This window comes from Euprymna scolopes, chromosome 31 (assembly GCF_053919585.1).
Source record: "Euprymna scolopes isolate OS-2025 chromosome 31, ASM5391958v1, whole genome shotgun sequence".
Lineage (NCBI taxonomy): Eukaryota > Metazoa > Mollusca > Cephalopoda > Sepiida > Sepiolidae > Euprymna > Euprymna scolopes.
In genome coordinates this window covers 42172779-42193303 of record NC_136512.1, presented here as the reverse complement: position 1 = coordinate 42193303, position 20525 = coordinate 42172779, and the positions used below count along the sequence as shown (strand labels likewise).

General features: G+C 32.1%; 1 protein-coding gene across 2 annotated transcripts in view; it reads left to right on the top strand.

The window, feature by feature from the left end:
- Window positions 1-20525, top strand: part of LOC145255713 (pecanex-like protein 4) — a 120809-nt gene that overhangs the window by 68386 nt on the left and 31898 nt on the right. For both annotated transcript variants that reach the window (XM_080114305.1, XM_080114306.1), the window contains exons 2-4: window positions 9693-11841; window positions 15760-15939; window positions 19625-20181. In XM_080114305.1, the coding sequence (XP_079970431.1) occupies window positions 11024-11841; window positions 15760-15939; window positions 19625-20181 (1555 nt within the window). In that variant the 5' untranslated portion in view covers window positions 9693-11023. The remainder of the gene's footprint in view (window positions 1-9692; window positions 11842-15759; window positions 15940-19624; window positions 20182-20525) is intronic.

The following is a 20525-nucleotide window of genomic DNA, read 5'->3' as shown; positions in this document are numbered from 1 at the left end:
ATAGAAGCTGTTACAATGCTAATTCTTTTTTATTTAATTTTTGGGGTAAAATCCCATCTTAAAAAAATATTTAGAATTGTTTCATTTTCTGCAGTCTTCCAAGTATTTAGATTTAAAAAATAAACCGTGGCTTCTATACTTTCAAATTAAAGAATGCTTCTAAAAAGAACAAAACCTTCATTGTCTCTGTGTATCAATGCTCAGTTCACAAACTTGCTGATTTAAATTCGCACCTACACAAAATCTCATGGCCTGTAGCAACAAAATAATAATAAAAAAGACTGCAGAAATGCACTACTCGTAATATCTTTGATGATAAAATTTGACTTGTGAAAATTTAGCATAAAATATTTTTTAAAAATGCATTGTAACGACTTCTACACTTTTCATAATTTCAAATAAAATAATGCTTCTAAACACAATAAAATCTTTATTATATATAATTACATTTACTATTTCCAAAAAATTAATTATAACTAAACAGTCCCAAAACATTATTTCAATTATACTAACTATGAACATTACAGATGTATAATGCCTAAGTTTTGTTTGAATGATGACAATGCAAAAAAAGTTGTAGTACTGAAGTCAGGTCAGCAACACTGGCAAAAGTATTTGAAGTAGTCCAGTAGGATCCAATCTGTTTCTTTCCTTGATCACAATAGAACTGATTATATAAAAAAAGTTGTAGTATTGAAGTCAGGTCAGCAACACTGGCAAAAGTATTTGAAGTAGTCCAGTAGGATCCAATCTGTTTCTTTCCTTGATCACAATAGAACTGATTATATAAAAAAAGAGTTCATTGTAAATTTCTTACACTACCAAATATTGTGGGAATAATTAAATAATTTTAACTAATATATATAATGAAAATTATGGAAATAATATTCTGTGATGGGAAAAAGAAAAGCAAAAAATATTTTTTCATTAATGTTTGTTTCAAGATGACTGATTTGAAAAAATAACATACAAGGTCTTTTATAAAAAATCGTTCCAGACAAAGTATGAAGCCACTTGATGTAAGAAGCTAAAAAAATACTACTTCAAGGTCAAAAACTAATCAACGATAAGTGTTAGATGGATAGCTTCTACTTCAGAAAACAGCAATTCTTCATAAAGTTTGGCCATCAAATAAATTTAAGGCGATAAGTCTGCAGCTAAGTATACATTATTTATGCTGACTGACACTAGCATATCAGGAGTCTGTCTGCTACATATTTAAATCAACGTTTGGTTAGAATTCAGGAGCTTTCTACACTTGCTGAAATGTTTAATATCAAAATGAAGACTTGACCAGAAATTGTCACTTGAGACTAAGGGTCAATGTTAAGTGGCTTGTGGAAATAACTGTATGATTTTGTGAAGATCATTTGACTCTGTGTGAAATATTGGCGATAAGACAAGTGTTGAGGAAATAAGTGTGGATCAGTTGAACTATGAATGTTTTCTTGCATGGGTCAATGTTTGATTAAAAGAAAACACACAGAAAGGACAATCCTGTGACACCAACAGATATCATGTTAGTCTCTCTGTCTCTCGAAAATTTTATATTTTTTTATTGTGACTATGGATATTCGTTTATAGGCTATAGTTGAAACTGTTTTATTGAATATGCTTGTATATTTTCATTTAAAAACAATCTATTTATTACTTATTGTTTTACAGGAGTTTAGCAGATTCCTAAATGCATATTTGGTAATTATACCATATGACACGTTGCACCTGACAAATCATTAAAACTATATTACTGTCAAGTAATATTAAAAACAAACATAATTTCAGATTGCCCCCACTTCCCTCTTACTTGCTTTCCTATCTACTAATGGACGAGATAATTGTATTTGTCTCACACAAGGTGACATCTGTAAAAAGCCTGGCAATCATGCCAGTAGGTTCCATGACTAGAGTTGGGCATAATTATTGTATCATAGTGAAATACCTATCCTCTATGAAAACAAATGTAAATGTTTGTGGTAAAAATCACAAAATGAAATTCTCACATTTATTTTCTTTCAGATTTTTTTTTTTTTTTTCAATCTTTGTTGAAACAATTTTTGGAATGAAAAAAAAAAAGTGATTTTATTTTATATATTTAGTTATTTTACAGTAAAGCAGTCATCAAACCTGTTATGCTGTAGAATACAATCTACTATATTTTCTCTGTCCCCCAAGTCATCTTGTCCTTTATTGTATTGTTTAGCTGAGTGATTAATCTGCACATTGGGAAATATATATCATCACACCGTTTCCATGGTTTGTCCTTTGCATCTTTCTATCGTACTTCCAAGACATAACATTGCTCATGCATTCTAAACATTTTTTCATGAACTACAGAAGATATGGGTGTAAGTTTTGTATTTGTAAAAATTTTACCCATTCTAATATCCTCCATCTCAGGCATATGCATGCAGTTTAATGCTATATGGAGGTGAAACATGGCCAATGAGGATTAAGATCATGCGTTGTATGGAAAGAAATGAAATGTGATGGATGTGTAGTGCAAGTTTTAGAGACAGACTTAGATCTAATGACTTCAGAGAAAGATTAAATCTCGACAGTATAGGGTGTGTTGAATAGTAGACTTTGATGGTATGACCACGTAAAAAGAATGGATGAGAGTTCTTGGGTTAGTTAAGGTGGCAGACTAAGGCTAAAGAATACATATGAGGAAGTGATAAACATAGATGTGAGAGAGATAAAAACCTGTACAGAGATCGGTTAATTTGGAAGTCAATCTCTAAAAGCTGTCCAACACATGCCAGCATGTAAAATTAACATTAAACTGAATAGAATAACTTGAAAGACTGAGTTTTTCACTTGTTTTGTCTATCCATTTGGCACATTCAAGATCATACGACTCTGACTCTTTTGATTTCTTGAAGATTAAAAAATCTGATTCCAACTCCTAGCATTTCTTCCAAAGCCACCAAAGTTGATTCTGCATCTCTGCTACTGACAGTATATATCAGTGTTGATAATCTTAGCTTCCATTTGATATGCGGTTTTAAGTGATAACTAGCCTGTTTTCTTAAAGACTGCCTATTAAAAAAAAAAAAGAATTATTCTTGGTTTGAAAAATTATATTAATCTTCAAAGTAAAATAACTAAACCTAAAATCACCCATGTTGCTTAATATGCCATATTTCTTAAAAATAATATCCATTGTTTTGGTTGCAGATGTATACAATAAATTTGCATTATAGTAGAATTAGTTGAATATTTTCTAACTCGACTTACAAGGAGGATGTTGAATGATATCACTCTTCAAATAAGTTTGCTTTGTTGTGTCTATCATTCATATCCCATTTCAGGAATTTGTTTTCACACAAGTTGCTTTGCCCAAATAGATTGGCCTCAGTCTACGAGTGTGCACATTCCTTAAAATGATCACCGCAATTTTCATATTGTCATATTGAGAGATTAGAAAAGGCTATCATTTTGTTATTATTCATACTAACAATATGTTCCTTCCAGTTGATTATTTGTGCTCATATAGATAACTAACAGGACTATCCGACATTGCCTGAGGCAAAAGTGTAACATACCTCTCTCTCTCTCTCCTTTTTCCTGACCCTTCTTTCTTCTTTGTCCAGCCCCTTCCTCTCTCTGGATATACACAAACAAATAAATCTAGTTAGTGTAAGGGAAATAACTGAAAAACATCCCCTAACATGATATCAATGAAAAGCATGTTTACTTTAATATAATGTTAAATAATATAAATGACCCCCTCCCCAAAGAATGTCTTTCTTTTTTTTCTAAATTTGAAATATTATTTTTGCAGGGTTACACTGTTTTATAAAAAAAAAAAAAAAATAATATATATATATATATATATATATTTCATGATTTTCTTAGGAGTACAAAATTTTATTAAGGCAATCATGAAGGGAAGACATTTTCCTTCAGAATTCATTTTATATTAAAAAAAAAAAAAGACCAAGGAAAAAAGGAAAATGGATAGCGACTAAAAAAATAAAAGTAGGGAAATAGAAAAAAAAAAAAAATCAAAACGAGTCAATTGAGATGTTTCGCCCTTACTCATCAAAATTGGAATCGAGGGATTTATTTTTTAGTAATTTGTTTTCCTTAATGATAAAATCTAAAAAAAAGAGACGGGAGCAAGAGCAATCATATGGGGATGAATTTTAGAGGCTGATCACGTTCAAACCCAACAAGCAGTCCCTTTGCTTACAAAGGGAACGCGTCCTAAGGCGAACGTGAACAGTCTCCAAGACTAGATATGTAAACGACACGTTTTGCCTATTTGATTCGGAGGCAAACAAATTTTTCTCGTTACTAAACAGTATGCATCCGGCGTTAAAGTATACGTATGAAAGTGAAGATAATTCCGCCCTGGCGTTTCTCTGTGTTTTGGTAACGAAAACTCCATCTAGTTACCTTACATCGATTTATCACAAACCAACATTCACTGGTCTGTATACACGCTGGGATTCATTCTGCCCTAACAAGCGCAAATATAATTTAATTTGGACATTAACACATTGTGCCCTAATGATCTGCTCGCCAGAAAAATTGGATGAGGAATTAAATACAATTACAGATGCTTTGTCCAATAATAAATGACCAGTTTATATTCGATTGCCATGGTTGGGGAAAGTAAGTGAAAAATTCACCAAACAAATTAGTTCAACTGTTGAAGGATGTTATTTTGCTTCAAATGTTCGTGTTGTGTATAATTGTATAATACAAAACCATTAATGGCTTCCAATAAAAAAGATGTTCTACCCCCTCATCATATTAGTAATGTCATTTATTCATTTAAATGTGGTTGCGGTGCCGACTACGTAGGTCGAACGTCTTTAAATTTGGTAAGTCACATACAACAACATGTACCGAACAAAATCAGGAATGGAACATTCCTACCTACCGACGCTGTAAACAACACATATGGATCCGCTATAATGGAACAATTTATTAAATACCAGGATTGTGCAACGAACTTCAGCCTCGACTCTTTCTCCGTATTGAGTCGAGCTCACTCCGTATATCATCTAAAAGTCTTGGAGACTGTTCACGTTCGCCTTAGGAAGCCTTCCCTTTGTAAGCAAAGGGACTGCTTGTTGGGTTTGAACGTGATCAGCCTCTAAAATTCATCCCCATACGATTGCTCTTGCTCCCATCTCTTTTTTTTTTTAGATTTTATCATTAAGGAAAACAAATTACTAAAAATTAAATCCCTCGATTCCCATTTTGATGAGTGAGGGCGAAACATCTCAATTGACTCGTTTTGATTTTTTTTTTTTTTTCTATTTCCCTACTTTTATTTTTTAGTCGCTATCCATTTTCCTTTTCTCCTCGGTCTTTTTATTTTTTCTTTATATAAAATGAATTCCGAAGGAATACGTCTTCCCTTCATGATTGCCTTAATATATATACCAACTTTATAGATGTTTATACATGCATACATACAGATGTTTGCCCTTTAGATTGTAGATGTAAGCATTGAATTTGCTTATGAACAGTCGATTGTGACAATTTTTTTGTTGATATATGATACTCTCTCCCTCAATGAGGAGGTAATGCCTAGTAGGATGGTCTCATGACCATGGCACTGAAATATAGTATGTTAGTCTGAAATAGTATAGTAAACTTAATTGAGCATTAAAAAATAGTAATAATAGTTTTGGCTTCAGACACAAATACAAACCTCTATTAGTAATAAATAAGATCAGTAGTAGAAGTATAGTTCCAGCTTCAAACAGGTACAAAATCTTTATTAGTAATAGATGTTATATTCTTAACATATTAATTTTATCATTTATTTTTACTGATGCTGTAGTAGTGCAATACACAACAGCTACATTCAGTCTTTCTACAAACCTAGACATTTAGTCTTTTACTTTGCAATGGTTTGCATAATTTTTATGGCTTGCATTTTGGAGATACATACACAGCTTATAAACAGAGTAGTGCAGTACCTTCCAATTTATACTCCATATCTATTGGGCTCTATTCCTGAAAATTTGAGGGATTCAGGAGAAAATGTTTTATCAGGTATCCCTAGCTCTTCACCGTCTTCCCACTTTTCGCCAAAATATTTGAGTCCATAATTAACCAAGCTCTAGTTCATCACCTTACAGCTCCTAAACTTCTGACTGATCAACAATATGGATTTAGATAAGCCCGTTCCACAGCAGATATCCTAACTGTAATCTCTGAATGTATATACTATACACTGGACAAAGCAGGTGAGGGTAGAGTGGTAGCCCTAGATATATCTAAGGCTTTTGACAGGATGTGGCACGATGGTTTCTCAGGAAAATCAGATCTTACGGTATCACTGGACGAATACTTAACATAATTGAATCTTTCTTAAATAAGAGAAGAATCCAGGTTGTCCTCGATGGTCATACATCTAAACAATATGATGTAAATGGGGGTGTACATTTTTCTTCAAACAATGGAGTAGGAAGGAGGAATAGAGCAAAAAACTATGGAAGGGTGGTATTAATAGTGCTCTGGAGGCATCCTTAATTTTATTTGGGTGGTTTCAGTAATGCTCTAAACAGGAGCACTAAATATGGTATTACAGTTTTACATTTGCTAAATCGTATATAATAATCCGAAAGTGCTAATATCTTGAATAGAGCAGGTGTGTTTAAACACCGTTGCTTGGGAGTCATAATAGCAATAATACAGTATTAAGTAGGATGTTAATCCAAAGTGCTGAATATCATAGATAAATCGATCCTACATGTTTTTAAATGCAGGTGTTTTTAAATGTCGTGTTTCCAGAGGGAATGATTGTCGCTGTATTTTATTATACTAATGTATAGCAAAACAGGTATTCTAGTTGGTGTTCAATATTCTAGATGAAGTAGTCTTTAATATCTTAAATACAGTAGTACCCTTTCAATGTGGTATACGCTTGATGTAGAAGAACGTAAAACTCAGCGTTGCCTGGGAGAAAAAAATAAATATAGATTTTATTATATTACTAGACTACCCATGACCCGTTGGGTCAGTATGTTATATTAGCTATGGAATTCATGTATGAGCGTGACACTTGTGACGTAAAGAAAATAGGTTTTTTTTTTTTACATAACAGAAACACTTCTATGAAAGTATATTAAAATGAAAAATCACGGACGGATCACTCAAACATGAAAAAAAAATCCTCCATATTCATGTAAAGTTACCTATTTTTCCAAATAATCGCTCAAAAATCGAAAATTAAACATGATTTTCCTATGAATTGAACGCCGACAAAAGTCATTTAGCAGCAAAAACGCACATGAACATACCGATGAGAAATATAAGAATGAAAACCCCATATTGGAATCCTTCAACCAAGTTATAGAAACTTAAAATCTAAAAAAAAAAAATTAATAAAACCTGAAGCAAAAAAATAAAACCTAAATAAATAAAATAAAACTAATATTGAAACAGATTAGTAAATGCGATAACAAAACACCGTTCCCACACAACTATTTTGTATCTAGAAATGCAAACAAAAAATAAAAAAGAAGGAAGGAAAAGAGACGGATAGAGAGTAGTAGTAGTAGTAGTAGTAGTAGTCTTGGCTTTACTACAATTATTCTTATGTTTGTCAACCGGTTAAAGTTGTTTAGTTGTAAAAAAAATAGCGACAGTATAGTTGTAATAAAGAATAGTTGCAAAGCACCCCCACTCTTCTCATGTTAAATAATAATTTCGAAATGATAACGTTAATATTTCAGTGTGCAGGTCAAAATCTGCAAAAGAAGCGATTTGTGTTTATTTGTTTACGTTGTTATGGGTTAATGTTTATGCGTGCATGCACAACCGGATGTCATAAACTGGAAAGTGGGTTACATCACTTGTTACAAGGTCATTAGAGTTTTATAATTATATAGATTACGGTGAAGGGGAAAAATAAGAAGCTCTGTATTGCCTGGGAATAAATTAAGACAAATATAGATTTCATATTTTGAGGAAGTGGATGGGGAAGCAATAATTTTAAAACTGAAAGCTCAGGTGAATTGCAGTATTTTCAATACATTAAAACAAGAGAGGAATATATGCAGAGGTGAAAGAGGAATGGAGCAGGATGTAGAAAAAGTTTTACACGCATGTTTTAACACTTTTATTTTGTTTTTTTTATGCCCCTGGCCAATGCCAGATAGGACTGCTAGTACATGTATATATCTCATATATATAATCTCTACAATTGCATAAATGCAACTTTTTCTCTGTGTGTGAGTTCATTCCTTATAGACTCCAAAACGACTGAACAGATTTTCTTTAAAATTTACAGAACTTTAGTGTATAAGTCTGGGAGTGATCTTAGTTAAGTTTTGTCTCAGATTACCCCCGATAATTACTGATAATCAAAACTGTTATTTTAATTTATCTACCATCGGTAAAGCCATTTTTTCCATGTCGTCGCTTAGCAACAATGATAGAACAACAGGCCGTGAAAATTCTCCTGTGGGAAAGTTGATAGCATGTTTTTTTTTTTGTTTTTTTTTCTTTTAAAACTCCACACTTAATTTTTTTTTTTTCATTAACTGCAAAGAATTTTATAGGACTTGAAAATTTACATGTTTTTTATCAGTGTAAAAGTAAATTATGTTTCTGTTTTTAAACGTCCATTGAACAAGCAACTGATCCTGAAGAAATTGCAAAACAGTCTACACACATATTTAGTGAAAATGTGATTCAGATGTTTCTTATGTCGGTTTAACAAAACATAGGCCCCAACAACCAAGCACAAGTAGTATGCCCAGCAACATAAGATAAGAATTTTTTGACACAATTGACTAATTGTAGAATTATACAGCAACAACCACATAAATTCTTGCAACGAATAGATAGTTGATGTTAATCCTGTGGTTTCTTTCACATACAGTACAAGAAATCATGGCCTCCAAAACCTCGCCAAGGTAGTTGGTTTTGAGCTGGAAGAATAGCGCTAAGGGGGACAAATCAGAGAAATTGGATTGTTGCTAACACGTTGCATCCACTGTGTAGGGGATATGTTGATCATTAAGGTTTCAATATAACTGAAATTTACTAAAATAATTTTAGGATTAGAAAAAAATAGGAAAAAAAGAAAATATTGGAATTACCAAAGATACAGATCAAAATAAGCATAAAAAAGGCGTCAGAGCAACCCCCGAGCAAGTCCGGGTAATACTGCTAGTATATATATATATATATATATATATATATATATATATATATATATATATATATATAGTGGCAAGTAAGCTACACAAAAAACGTTTGTGTCTTATTTCCAAGGAGAATCATTAGGTTAATTGCAACTATAATCTCTACTCGCCAATTGCAATCACATCCTTGTTTATTAGTTTCTGTTTGAACAGAGACTAATAAACAAGCCAATAAATTGCAACCTTATGTATTTAATATCTTGTAAATATTTTCTTTTGCCTTGATGATGATGTGTTATTAATTTATCAATTTACCAAGGTATTTTACAATTAATCTATTCTTGTGATTTTTGCATTGTTTTGGTGGTAATTGAACTTTTTTGAACATTGTTGTGCATTTGTTTTTCTGGGTACTTACAAAACTGATTTTAAGATGATTCAGTGTTTTGAAAACAATTTGTCTCACTGTGTGAAGTAAAATAGTACCTTTTGTATATACTGTTTATTTGGAATATGATTTGGGAATGATTTAAATTGTCAAAAATACATTGTTTTTTTTTTTCTTTCTTTCAGATTGCTGAGCAATAGTTTCATCTCCTGATCTGCTACCTAAAACTTTTGACAGCAGACTCCATTACTGACACTTGCGAGGCCCCCTCCCCTTTCTTTTTCTTCACACTCCCTGTCCCTTATGAACTTTCTATGCACCCGTTCCATTTTCTGCACCAGTGATGTTCAATTTGGTTCTACTTTCCCGGATCAAGTCGAGGGATAACTCTTGTTTCTCTCTACACTCCAGAAAGTCCGCCATCATGCTTGATACAGATGTCATATGACCATGGACTGGCAGATGTCCTGATTTGCTTCCTGTGTACTTCGACAGCAGAGGAAGCAGCCTGACATTCCTTTCTTAACCCTGCTCCCCCCCCCCCGTTTATCCTGTATTTCCACTACCCCCTCCCCCATAAAATAGCTCTTTGTTTTTCATTCTATTTCCTTAGATCTCTTCCTCATTTGAAGTGTAGACATACCGCTGAGCTTCTTAATGCTTCTAAATATTTACATTCCGGTTCATTATTTCTATTTAGCCTTTCCTTCTCAACGCCTTCTCTCTGGTTTTTCAATTAGACAAAATAAAAATTAACACAAAACAAAAATATGTAAATCTATCAACACGCACACATATACAACAAAAATAAGTCTATATATAAACATTTTACGCTTATTTTCTGACCGAAAGATCTAACCATTCCAACTTCTAAAACATTCTTAAACTTCCTTATTTAAATATATTTTGTAAACGATCATATAAAATGAAAACAAGTGGATGTACTTTGTGTGTAGATGGAATACCTATTCTAGAACAGGTTAAAAATATTAGGTCGCCTTTTTAAAAGCATTAATAAGTAAAAGATAACATAAATATGGTGGAAATTGTGTGAAGATGGAACTTGCACGACTGAACATTTGCACGGAAAACTTTGTGATATTAGACACCCGTGAGATTTAAAAATGGATAAAAATTTCATAATCAACATAATCGTGTATAATTTTGATAAAATAGAAACGCATCACAGTAGAGGGGATTGCATGCATCCTTGAAGAGGTATCCTTGTCATGCATAATTTTGAAACTTTTCTGTGAACCATTATTGTGAAAAGATCTGAAGAAATAGATGAATTATAAAATAATCGACAATATATATTTTTAATGAATTACTTTTCTTAATTAATTTTTTTGTCTTATTTTAGTTTTTATTGTTTTTAATTCTATAAAATGAAACCTTCTAGAAAGCCGCTAGAATTGTTTATGTGTGATATAAATGAACTTGAAGGAAGAAACTAGAAATGTACTCGGTAAATCTCATGGTAGGTATGCATTAAGAAAATAAAAATGGAAAATGTATGTCCAATACCAAACCTGCTTCCTCTCGACCCTCACCTCTGCTCTCTAATCGTTCTGTTCTGACTATTTATAGAAAATATTTTTGTTTTGTTTTAATAATAAAAACAAAAATCAAAATGGGTTCTGGTATCCCTTTATTAAACGAGTACAAGCAGGATTTTTTCCTGAAGCGCCTGCCGCAGACCATCCTTGGTGGACCCAAGATGAAGCTGGGTTACGATGCACCACTGTACGTCTATCTCACCCAGATTTTGCTCTTCCTCTTTCCTGGTTTGCTTGGTGGCTTCTTCACAATATTCGTAGAGGTTGATCTCCTTCAATCTGAGGTAGCATCCTACATCTACGGTGCTGCCATGTGCTTATTTGTCATTTGTGTACAGGTACTGTCAACTGTTTGTCAACAAACAAACAAGACAAACGATGACATGGTTATCACCAAGAAGCATTGCGCCCTATCAGAGGACGATGAGGTGGAATTCACCTCTTGTTGTGCCCCTGAGACGCTGGCATTCGTCATTCCAGCCAAAAAATACAAGCTTAACATCATGATTCATGCTATGGTATCGGGCCTCATGTGTGGGGCAGCCCTGCTTTCCCTTCTCCCAGTATCCAACTTGAAAGGTTTGTACAACAGCAACATTGCAGCTGTACTTCTCTTTCTTTTCGGTTGGTTTTCTATCTGCGTTGCTCAATATTCTCTAACCACTATTGCCCCTCCTGAACCTGCTACCTTTAGAACAATGGATACATATGAACTGTCACATCTCATGCGACCCCTTTACGTACTGATATGTGTGTTTGTCGATGCATTTCAAAGGTAAGTGCCAAAATTTCATTTTTCCTGTTTATGCTTTTTGTGTTATTGTTACCTCTGTCAAGGAGGTTATATTTGGTCAAATTTTGTTTTGCTTGTTTCCTACAACCTAGCATTCACATCACTTGACTAATCGTCACCAAACTTGGTTAAAATATCCATCATAATCTAACTTAGAACTGACTTAACTTTAAGGTATCTAGGGCAAAGGTAAAGATTACAGAAAAGCTAAGACTTTTGGAGATAACTTTGGTTCTATTCATTGTAGAAACTAGCTACTTGGTTCATATTGTAACATAACAAATGAAGCACTGCATCTTATGACATTGACTTTGAAAAATTTGGTTAAGTTTGACTTTTTGATGATATCTCAATTTTCATTGTTAGGTGGAGATATCCAGTTTTATGACTTATGCTCTTGTGTTATATTTCATACAACTTGCATGAAACTATAATATTAATTATAATAACCAATTAGAATTATTTTTATGGCAATCTTCTGTCTAACAAGACAATGGCATTTTGCATCTAGCCTGGTGCACTGCAGCATCTGCTGTGGCTATACTGTTTGAAGATGGAATTCACTCTCTGGATGCAGGGTTGGGCAGGTTATAAGGAGATGTAGGTTTGCCCAGTTATTGTTGCAAAGTCCGACAGAAAGGTAAGCCAATATGGTTAGGACCAGCATGCTGCTTCAGGAAAGGTGTTGCAGTGCTTCACAATTTACCTATTGGAACTCCAAACCATTGGGGGGGAGGGTACTCGCTTAACCTTTCGCTTTCCCTAGGCATCTACATGGCAGTGAAGCTATTTACCTGTAGCTGAAAATTTATAAATATTTCCAACTTTAACAAAAATAACAGATCCCCATCATAGTTATGGTTGTATGAAAACGAAATCCTTAAATAATTATTTTTAAAAAAACATTGTAAAAATTAAAATTACATACATATATATATATATAACATATATATATATATATATATATATATATATATATATATATATAGTGGTTACATATATATAATATATAGTGGTAAGTAGTAAAACAAGAATAAGTAAGGCTCCTAAAATTGTTTACGAGGACGTATGTGATAACAGATATACGTGCTAAGTAATGATCAGTTCTAAGTTACTGTCTTTTTGAGGTTGAAAGTTCAATCATCAGTGTGAACGATACTAAGAATACAATTAAATAATTACTTAAGACTTTTACTTGGTCATGACTGACAGAACTGCCGCATGAATTAAATAAAGTGTTCAATTAGAAATTCTGTACAGATTCCCAAGTTTGACAACAAGTACCTGTAGAAGGTCAGCGGTTACATGTGGAACCTTGCGTTTGAATAGCATCTAAGATGAAAACAGAAGTTTGACTGATTCAAATAATGCATAAACTTGCAGGTACATGTTAGATTGGACAAGTGCACAGATTCATTAAATATGATGAATATGTTGTAACTTTTAAGGCCAACTGTGACTCCAAGTTTCTGTTTAATTCATACCATGCAGTGATTTTGAAATATTAACTTGTATATAAACAATAAATACAGCATTAGTTTTAAATTTCAATGTTTTTTTTTTTTAGTTATTTTGTTTTGTTCTTTTTGCAGGATACAGTATAGGTGGCATTCTCCTAAATGTTAAAGTTTACAAAAATAATGTGCCCATGTTACTGACCCTGTTTCCTAAAATACATATTTCATAAGTTCAACAGTTTAGGATTTTACCAAGCACATAATTTTGATGCTCATACATGTACACTGATTCTTTTCAAAATGTATTGCTTCATATGACTCCAAATTTGATGTAAAGAAATTCTTTTTCTCTATTAAATTTTTTGTCTAAGATTTTTGGGAGTTGTGTGAGTTAGATGGGCACACCTCCTAAATGGTAAAGTTTTTAAAAAATACCATTTTATATATTTTTAAAAAATTCATAATGATCTAAACATTATCGTGTATATGCACACATACTTTATGAATACAGAGATTTAAAAAAATACCTCTCCCAGGACGGGTAAAATTGATTCCCCTGAACAGTTTTGCACCACTTTTATTTCTGCTACAAACTGAAAATCGGATTATGATACTCAGCCTTATGCTTACAAACCTTATTCTAATTTTGATAAAAATCAATTACATGAATTTTATTCTAGATATCACTAAAATTTAATGCTTAAGCTTAAAGGATGTAAAAGAAGAAATTGAAATTCAAGGAATCTTGTTTAATTAGTGGCTCACTAGCGGGACCTGTGGAAATTCCACAGGGGACTGATTCATATGTAATATATTGATGTTGGCATTCTGTAAATATTCAGCATAAATGGAGATGCTCTGATATTATTGTACCTATTTACTATGCCTCCCCACGGGACAGTTAGACACCAGGGTCGTTTTTTAACGTGGAGAAAAGGTACAAAAATAAAAATTGTCTCAGTCGTGAAGGATTTCTCCTCCACCGAAAGAGAACAAGAAAATGAAGTGCAGCATCTGAAGAACAGATACTACACTTTGATCTTGACCAAAAGGCCCTAGCAAGGATGCCCCGCATAGCCAGGTCATAAAATACGCTTAAATATATTTTAATTCTTGCAGATTTTATATATATTATTATAGAGTTAATGTTCTATCGATTTTTATATATTATAAAGTTGCGATTTCAGAGATAAATATATATCTATAGGACTTGGGTTCATCAGCTTGGATCAAAACCGAATCCCAAACTTATGAATGAATATAAACTTCAGTTTTTTTCAGCTATAACCGAAACCAAAATTATGAAGAATTTTTGATAAAATTATTTTTAAAAAATAGATTATTGGAGTGCCATTAGCTATAATCGAAATTGAAACCAAAACTTATGAAGAATTCATGGTAAAATTATTTATGACAAGAAATGGAAGTACATAACAATTAAACGACCCAGATGTAAGCGTGAGACAGAAAATAACACACACACTATCGTATTAATATATAGATAACCATCATAACTATCATACTCACAAACAAATGATGCTGATGAAGATTTGGCAGAGATAAATAGAATCTTTTCCTCCAAAATTAACTATTTGCCAAAAGTTTGCCCGTTTCTAGGTATGGAAAGGGTGCTCGTTTTTTGTGTTTTTCTTTTTCCTTTCTATGAAGAATGTATTGGTATATAAAATTAAAATCGAATCTGCTTATTTAAAATAAAAGTGTAGTCACTTATGATAAATCTGCCCACATAATTGGTACATGACATTTGGGAGGAAGGAGGGATACTTGTAATAAAAACATAAGTACACAAGAAACTTTAACTTTTTCTTTTATTAAAGTAGTCTATATCCTCTATTTGAGTGCTATTTGTGCAGTACCTGGGTATGTCAACTTCCATCTTTGGCTAGCTTTATACAAAAAAGATTGTTTGTAAAATTTCATAGAAAAATATGCTACTTGGTATTTGTGTGAAAGATCAAGTAATTACAATAAATATATTTACGTATTGTTTTTATTGACAAAAAACAGTAAAAATTGTGTTTTAATGAAAAAAATATTACTTTGAGGAAATTAGAGTTCAATACCTTTTGCCTAGTTTTTGCAGATTAGCAAAAAGAAAAGGTCACTTTTAAAAAAATATTTTTATGTGTTATTTTATGCTAATTTCTTTAAATTTATAAAACATGGATCCAATTAAGAAAAAAAAGTCCTCAAGATTTATGTGAAATTCAAACTTGAAAAACTACCACCATATTGATGTGTACTCTCTGCCTATTATTTATTTTATTTTATTTTTTTTTGTCAACCAATCACATGATTTTATATGGACCAACAAACTCTTAAAACACTATAGTTTTTTAATAGTATAGAGATTGGTAGCTTCAATCTTATAAGAAAAAATTAAATAAAAAAAGGGTTTCAATTGTTGGTTATTTCTTTTCAGGCATTGTCCCATTTCTCCCAACCTGCTCATAGCTAACCAAGTACTGCATGGTGTGATGGCCTGCCTACCTTTCTGTTGGACTTTAGGTATCCTTCCACCAATTGATGTCGGCTTTTTGTGGCTTATTGAACAAATACATGTCTTTCTCTTTGGCGGTTCACCCATGGCATCCAAAATGAGGTAAGATATGTTAGGATGATTAATCGGAATTTGGAATTCAAAACATTTGTGCCTATTGTCTAATACCAAAAACAATTCTTTTGTTTTTGTCTTATTTTTGCCTGCTTTTGTTTAAAAGTTAATTCCCCGTTGCTGGTACTAATGATAAAATAAATATTTATTGATTTTAAACTACCAGTGAAATTAAAATCTATAAATCATACTTCACCCCACCATGACACTTAATGTGTGTGAGAGTATATGCACATATAACATTGATTTTTAAGGGAATCATAAGATTAAAAAAAAAAATTATAGCTAAATATATAGATTGTAAAAGCATCTGAATCGGTAATTGTATTGGAATGGGGAAAATTTTTAAATTGTACTATCACTAGTAAGATATTCCGAAAATGACTGAATATTGTAGAGTATAATTTGAAATTGTTTGATTTGCTTCAAAGTCAGTTTTATTGGTTTTAAAGCATATCAAACAATTGAAGTTATGTTCTACATTATCATTTTTGGGATGTGTTATATTTTTGTCAATAAATTTTTGTAAGCTATTCATTTAAGACAACTATCATTACAAGTTGATTTTTTTTTCTTTTTAGATGATCGTTATTTTATCAACTTGCATAAAAAGAGCTATGTAAAAGATGCTTAAAACCGTTTGAATTATGCAAATACCATGAGGAGTTCAAAAGTTATGAGAATTTTAAGTGCCAGAATTTATGCTGTTTCGTGGACATTTTTCTTTAGAAAAAGTGGGCTAAATTACAGACCTCAACATTTCAAGAAATCCGATAATTTCGCCACCATTTATTTATTTTTCAAGCTATTCTCATGAAACTCTTATGTAAAATTGTGTGTTATTTCTGATTATGTCAATAGTATCTCTTTACCATAAGCCATGAATCATAAAATTTAGATGTACAAATTTCAATTTTTTTTTAAACTGGTGCATGGTATCATACAGTGGGTGTCTATTCATGAACAAAACTAAGTATTATACTGGTATTTAAATATAGCTTTATTGAGAGTAGGTATTTTCCTGCCTCCCTACCAAAGGAGAGCTTAAAGCGCATTCATGGCCGGTATTTACTACTCCACTCAAAGAAAAAAAAATTTGGTAGGTATGAATTAATCTCAGAAATAAATTGAAGAAAATTTTTCATATAGATTTTGGATTTCTGTAAAAGATGGAAATTTCCATAGTTGACCAGAACTTATGCATTTTGGGACCAGTCCAATTTTCAATTTTATAAATCCTCTCTATCTGGCACAAAATATACCCCTATTTTCTGAGATACAACCATAAATTATACTCTACATGAATCCTTGATGTAGCTTTCACAGTATCAAGTTACCAGGAATCCTGATAAGCAACAACTATATATTCACCAGTTGATGGTAATTTTTCTATTCTGTTGTTTTAACTGAAAATTCAACTATGTAGACAAAGAAATAAAACGGTAATTTTTTACCTTGTTTCCACCTTAACATTTAAAATAATTACTTTTATAGGTTTTAGGGTATGCTGAAAACGAATATCGCATTTAAATTTTCTGCAAATAAGTAGTTTTCCGGATATTAAGTAATGTCATTTCTTATGTTATTGCTGGTGGACATCTTGGTATGCACGAGCGCGCAAACACAACCCCTAGAAACTATGCGCAAACACGCGTACCAAGATGGCCACCAGCAATAACATAAGAAATAACATTGCTTAATATCCAGAAAGCTACTTATTTGCGGAAAATTTAAATGCGATATTCGTTTTCAGCATACCCGAAAACCTTGAGAGGTGGTCATTTTAAAGAAAAATGTTAAGGTGGAAACAAGGTAAAAATTTACAAAATGCATCACAATAAAATTCTTTATCAGAACCGCCTAGTTATTATTATTATTGTTGTTATTATTATTTAGATATCCTCAGTTAAAAGGTTTGTTTTACAGATTTGAAAAAATGGTCTTGACAATGAGTTAAAAATTAAAAAAAAATGATACAAAATACTATTAGAAACCCACCCAATAAATGTCACAAGGACATTTATGCAGTGCTTGTGTAAAGCTCGACACTAATTTTCAAAATAAACAAACAACTTACATGAAATAAATACACTAAAAACTTATCCAACTAGGTAGAAGAGTAACTTATCTTGCCTTTGGTAATATTTATTTGTGTGCTTATGCACTTATGTTACCGTGCTATTTTTCAAATAATATTTTCAAGTTAAATTCCAGTTTCACAATATCTTCTTTTTTTTTTAATTTAATTGTTAGGTGAAAGTACAGAATAGTTAACAAAACACCCTTTCCTCCCCATGTTAAGAATGGGTTTCTAAATAATAATGCATTATTTCAGCATGGTAGCATAAGTGCACAACTGCACAAGTACTTTTATTTGTTATATTTGTTTTGTTTTTTGTTTTTGTTTTTTTATCACTAAAAAATACAATTCTACCTGAAGTATAAGTAAGAAGTTATAAATAGTATGATAACAGAAACGCATGCACTTTGTACATTTTGTTGGTTTTTAACGCTTTTAGTGCATGTGTACTAAAAACGTTCAAAACAACAAAATAGTATTATTTGGAAATCAAATTTGAAAAATTTGAAAATAATTTTTTTTAAATTGACAAACTCAGAATAAAAAATGACTAGTCTAGTAAAACGAACGCAGAAAAACAGTTTTCTATTTTTAAGAAAATACAAACGGAACTCGTTAATGCACTGACTTGAGTCAGCTCAGCGCTGGTCGGCACATTAGCGCTTAGCAAGCCGTTTTTCCATTAAGCGGATTTGAATTTCTATAAAAGATAAAATTTTAAAGATATTTCCGCACAACTAATAATTATCAAATATTTACATATTATACATCAAAATAATTCTGAAACTATCATCTATATGAAAATGGATGATATATGCTGAGTTATCTTATCAATTTTGAAATATTTTTCATCAACTTAGCTTCCTGTGGTTGTAAAAATATAAATCAAAGTCCAGTAGAGATGGACTTCTATTTTTATATAGCCTGTAAAATTTCAGCCATATCCAATCAAATTTGACCCGCGCATGTGTATCCAAACATAACGTATGAAATGTAAACATTGAAAAAATAATTTCCCTTTTTGCTGTCGTCATTTTTGACCGTTTTTTTTTTTTTTTTTTTTTTTTTTTTTTTTAACTTGGAGCATAAAAACATTGAACGCATAAAAAAAAAAATTAACATCATTGGAATGCTTATCCTATTCCCTTTTCATCAATGTAATTCTTTTAAAAATTGACCAACAAATAAAAAAGATATGACTAATTGAAACACATTAGGTATGTAATATTGCCGATGTCCACAAAAATACAGCATATACTTGTAATGCTAAGACAACTATTGTGAATCCTTTTAGAAGATTGTTGTTAATAATTCATTCTGCTAGGTCATTGTTAACGGTTTCCTCTTTTAGAAGGTCATTGTTAACAATCCATTTTTGATACCACTTGTAAATGATTTTCTCTTAACAGCCATTGTATATTGTAAGTATTTGCTGTAGGTCCCTATTCTGAATGAGTGGTATTGACTAAAATAGTAGCAGTTTGCTGGGAGGGGGCGGGGAGTTATTACCTAACCCAAAGTACTAACACTATTTAAATGTTTTGCCATATCAGTAGAGAGTTAAACAATCCTTTTTTTCTTTTCTTTCTACAGGTCGTGTCTCATGCTGTTTCTATCTGTCTGTGTCTACATGGTTGTCTTTTACATGCCACTCATGTTGGGGTCAATAATCATTGCTGCAGGCTTTGGTTACCTACTCAGTCTAGATTTGGGTGGTCTTGGTTCCCAACTAGTACAACATTTAATTTCTTCACCACGTAACAAGGTCACTCTCATGAAGGACAAGATCATGGTTGTTTCCTCAGGCCGCACCAGTAGCAGTTACTGCCAGGGTTTCATGTGGACGTGGGGTTATCGTGAAGTCATCTACCATACCTTTATCACTGTTTGTGTCGTTGTCGAATCTGGTTTGCTCTGCTACTTTGGCTACAATCTCAGCACAGAGCTTGCCTGGTATTCTCTCGGATACATCACTATTGGATTTTGCATTGTTGAAAGGATACTTCTGGACATCCAGCGGGTGTATGTGGTTTTTGGACTTTGGCGAAATCCTCTTTATCCCCACACTGTACACCGAATAAATGTCTATCAGCAACGAAAGAGCATCTTAAAGGTTTTTGGCTTCCTTAGAAAATGTATAATAAAATGGGGTGAGTGCTTTACAAGAGTTTTTATTTGTTGGCTGAAAAATAAACTATGCTTGGATGTATAATTTGAGCTTTATAGTGTTTGCATTGTCGTTGGTTCATAGATGTTAATCCAATGAAGCTATAGTGTTTTATTAGATAATGCTCAGTAAAACATAGAACTGTTTTTTGTTATTCATACAAACAATATTTTTGGCTGCATATATGCATACATGTTTCATCTGCAACTTTATTTGAAATCCAGCTTCTTTGGCCAAAAATATTTATAAAAATAAAAATTTATACTAAAATGAGCTTTGTATTTATTTGTTGTTTTTAATATGAAAACAACAACAAAACTACCTATC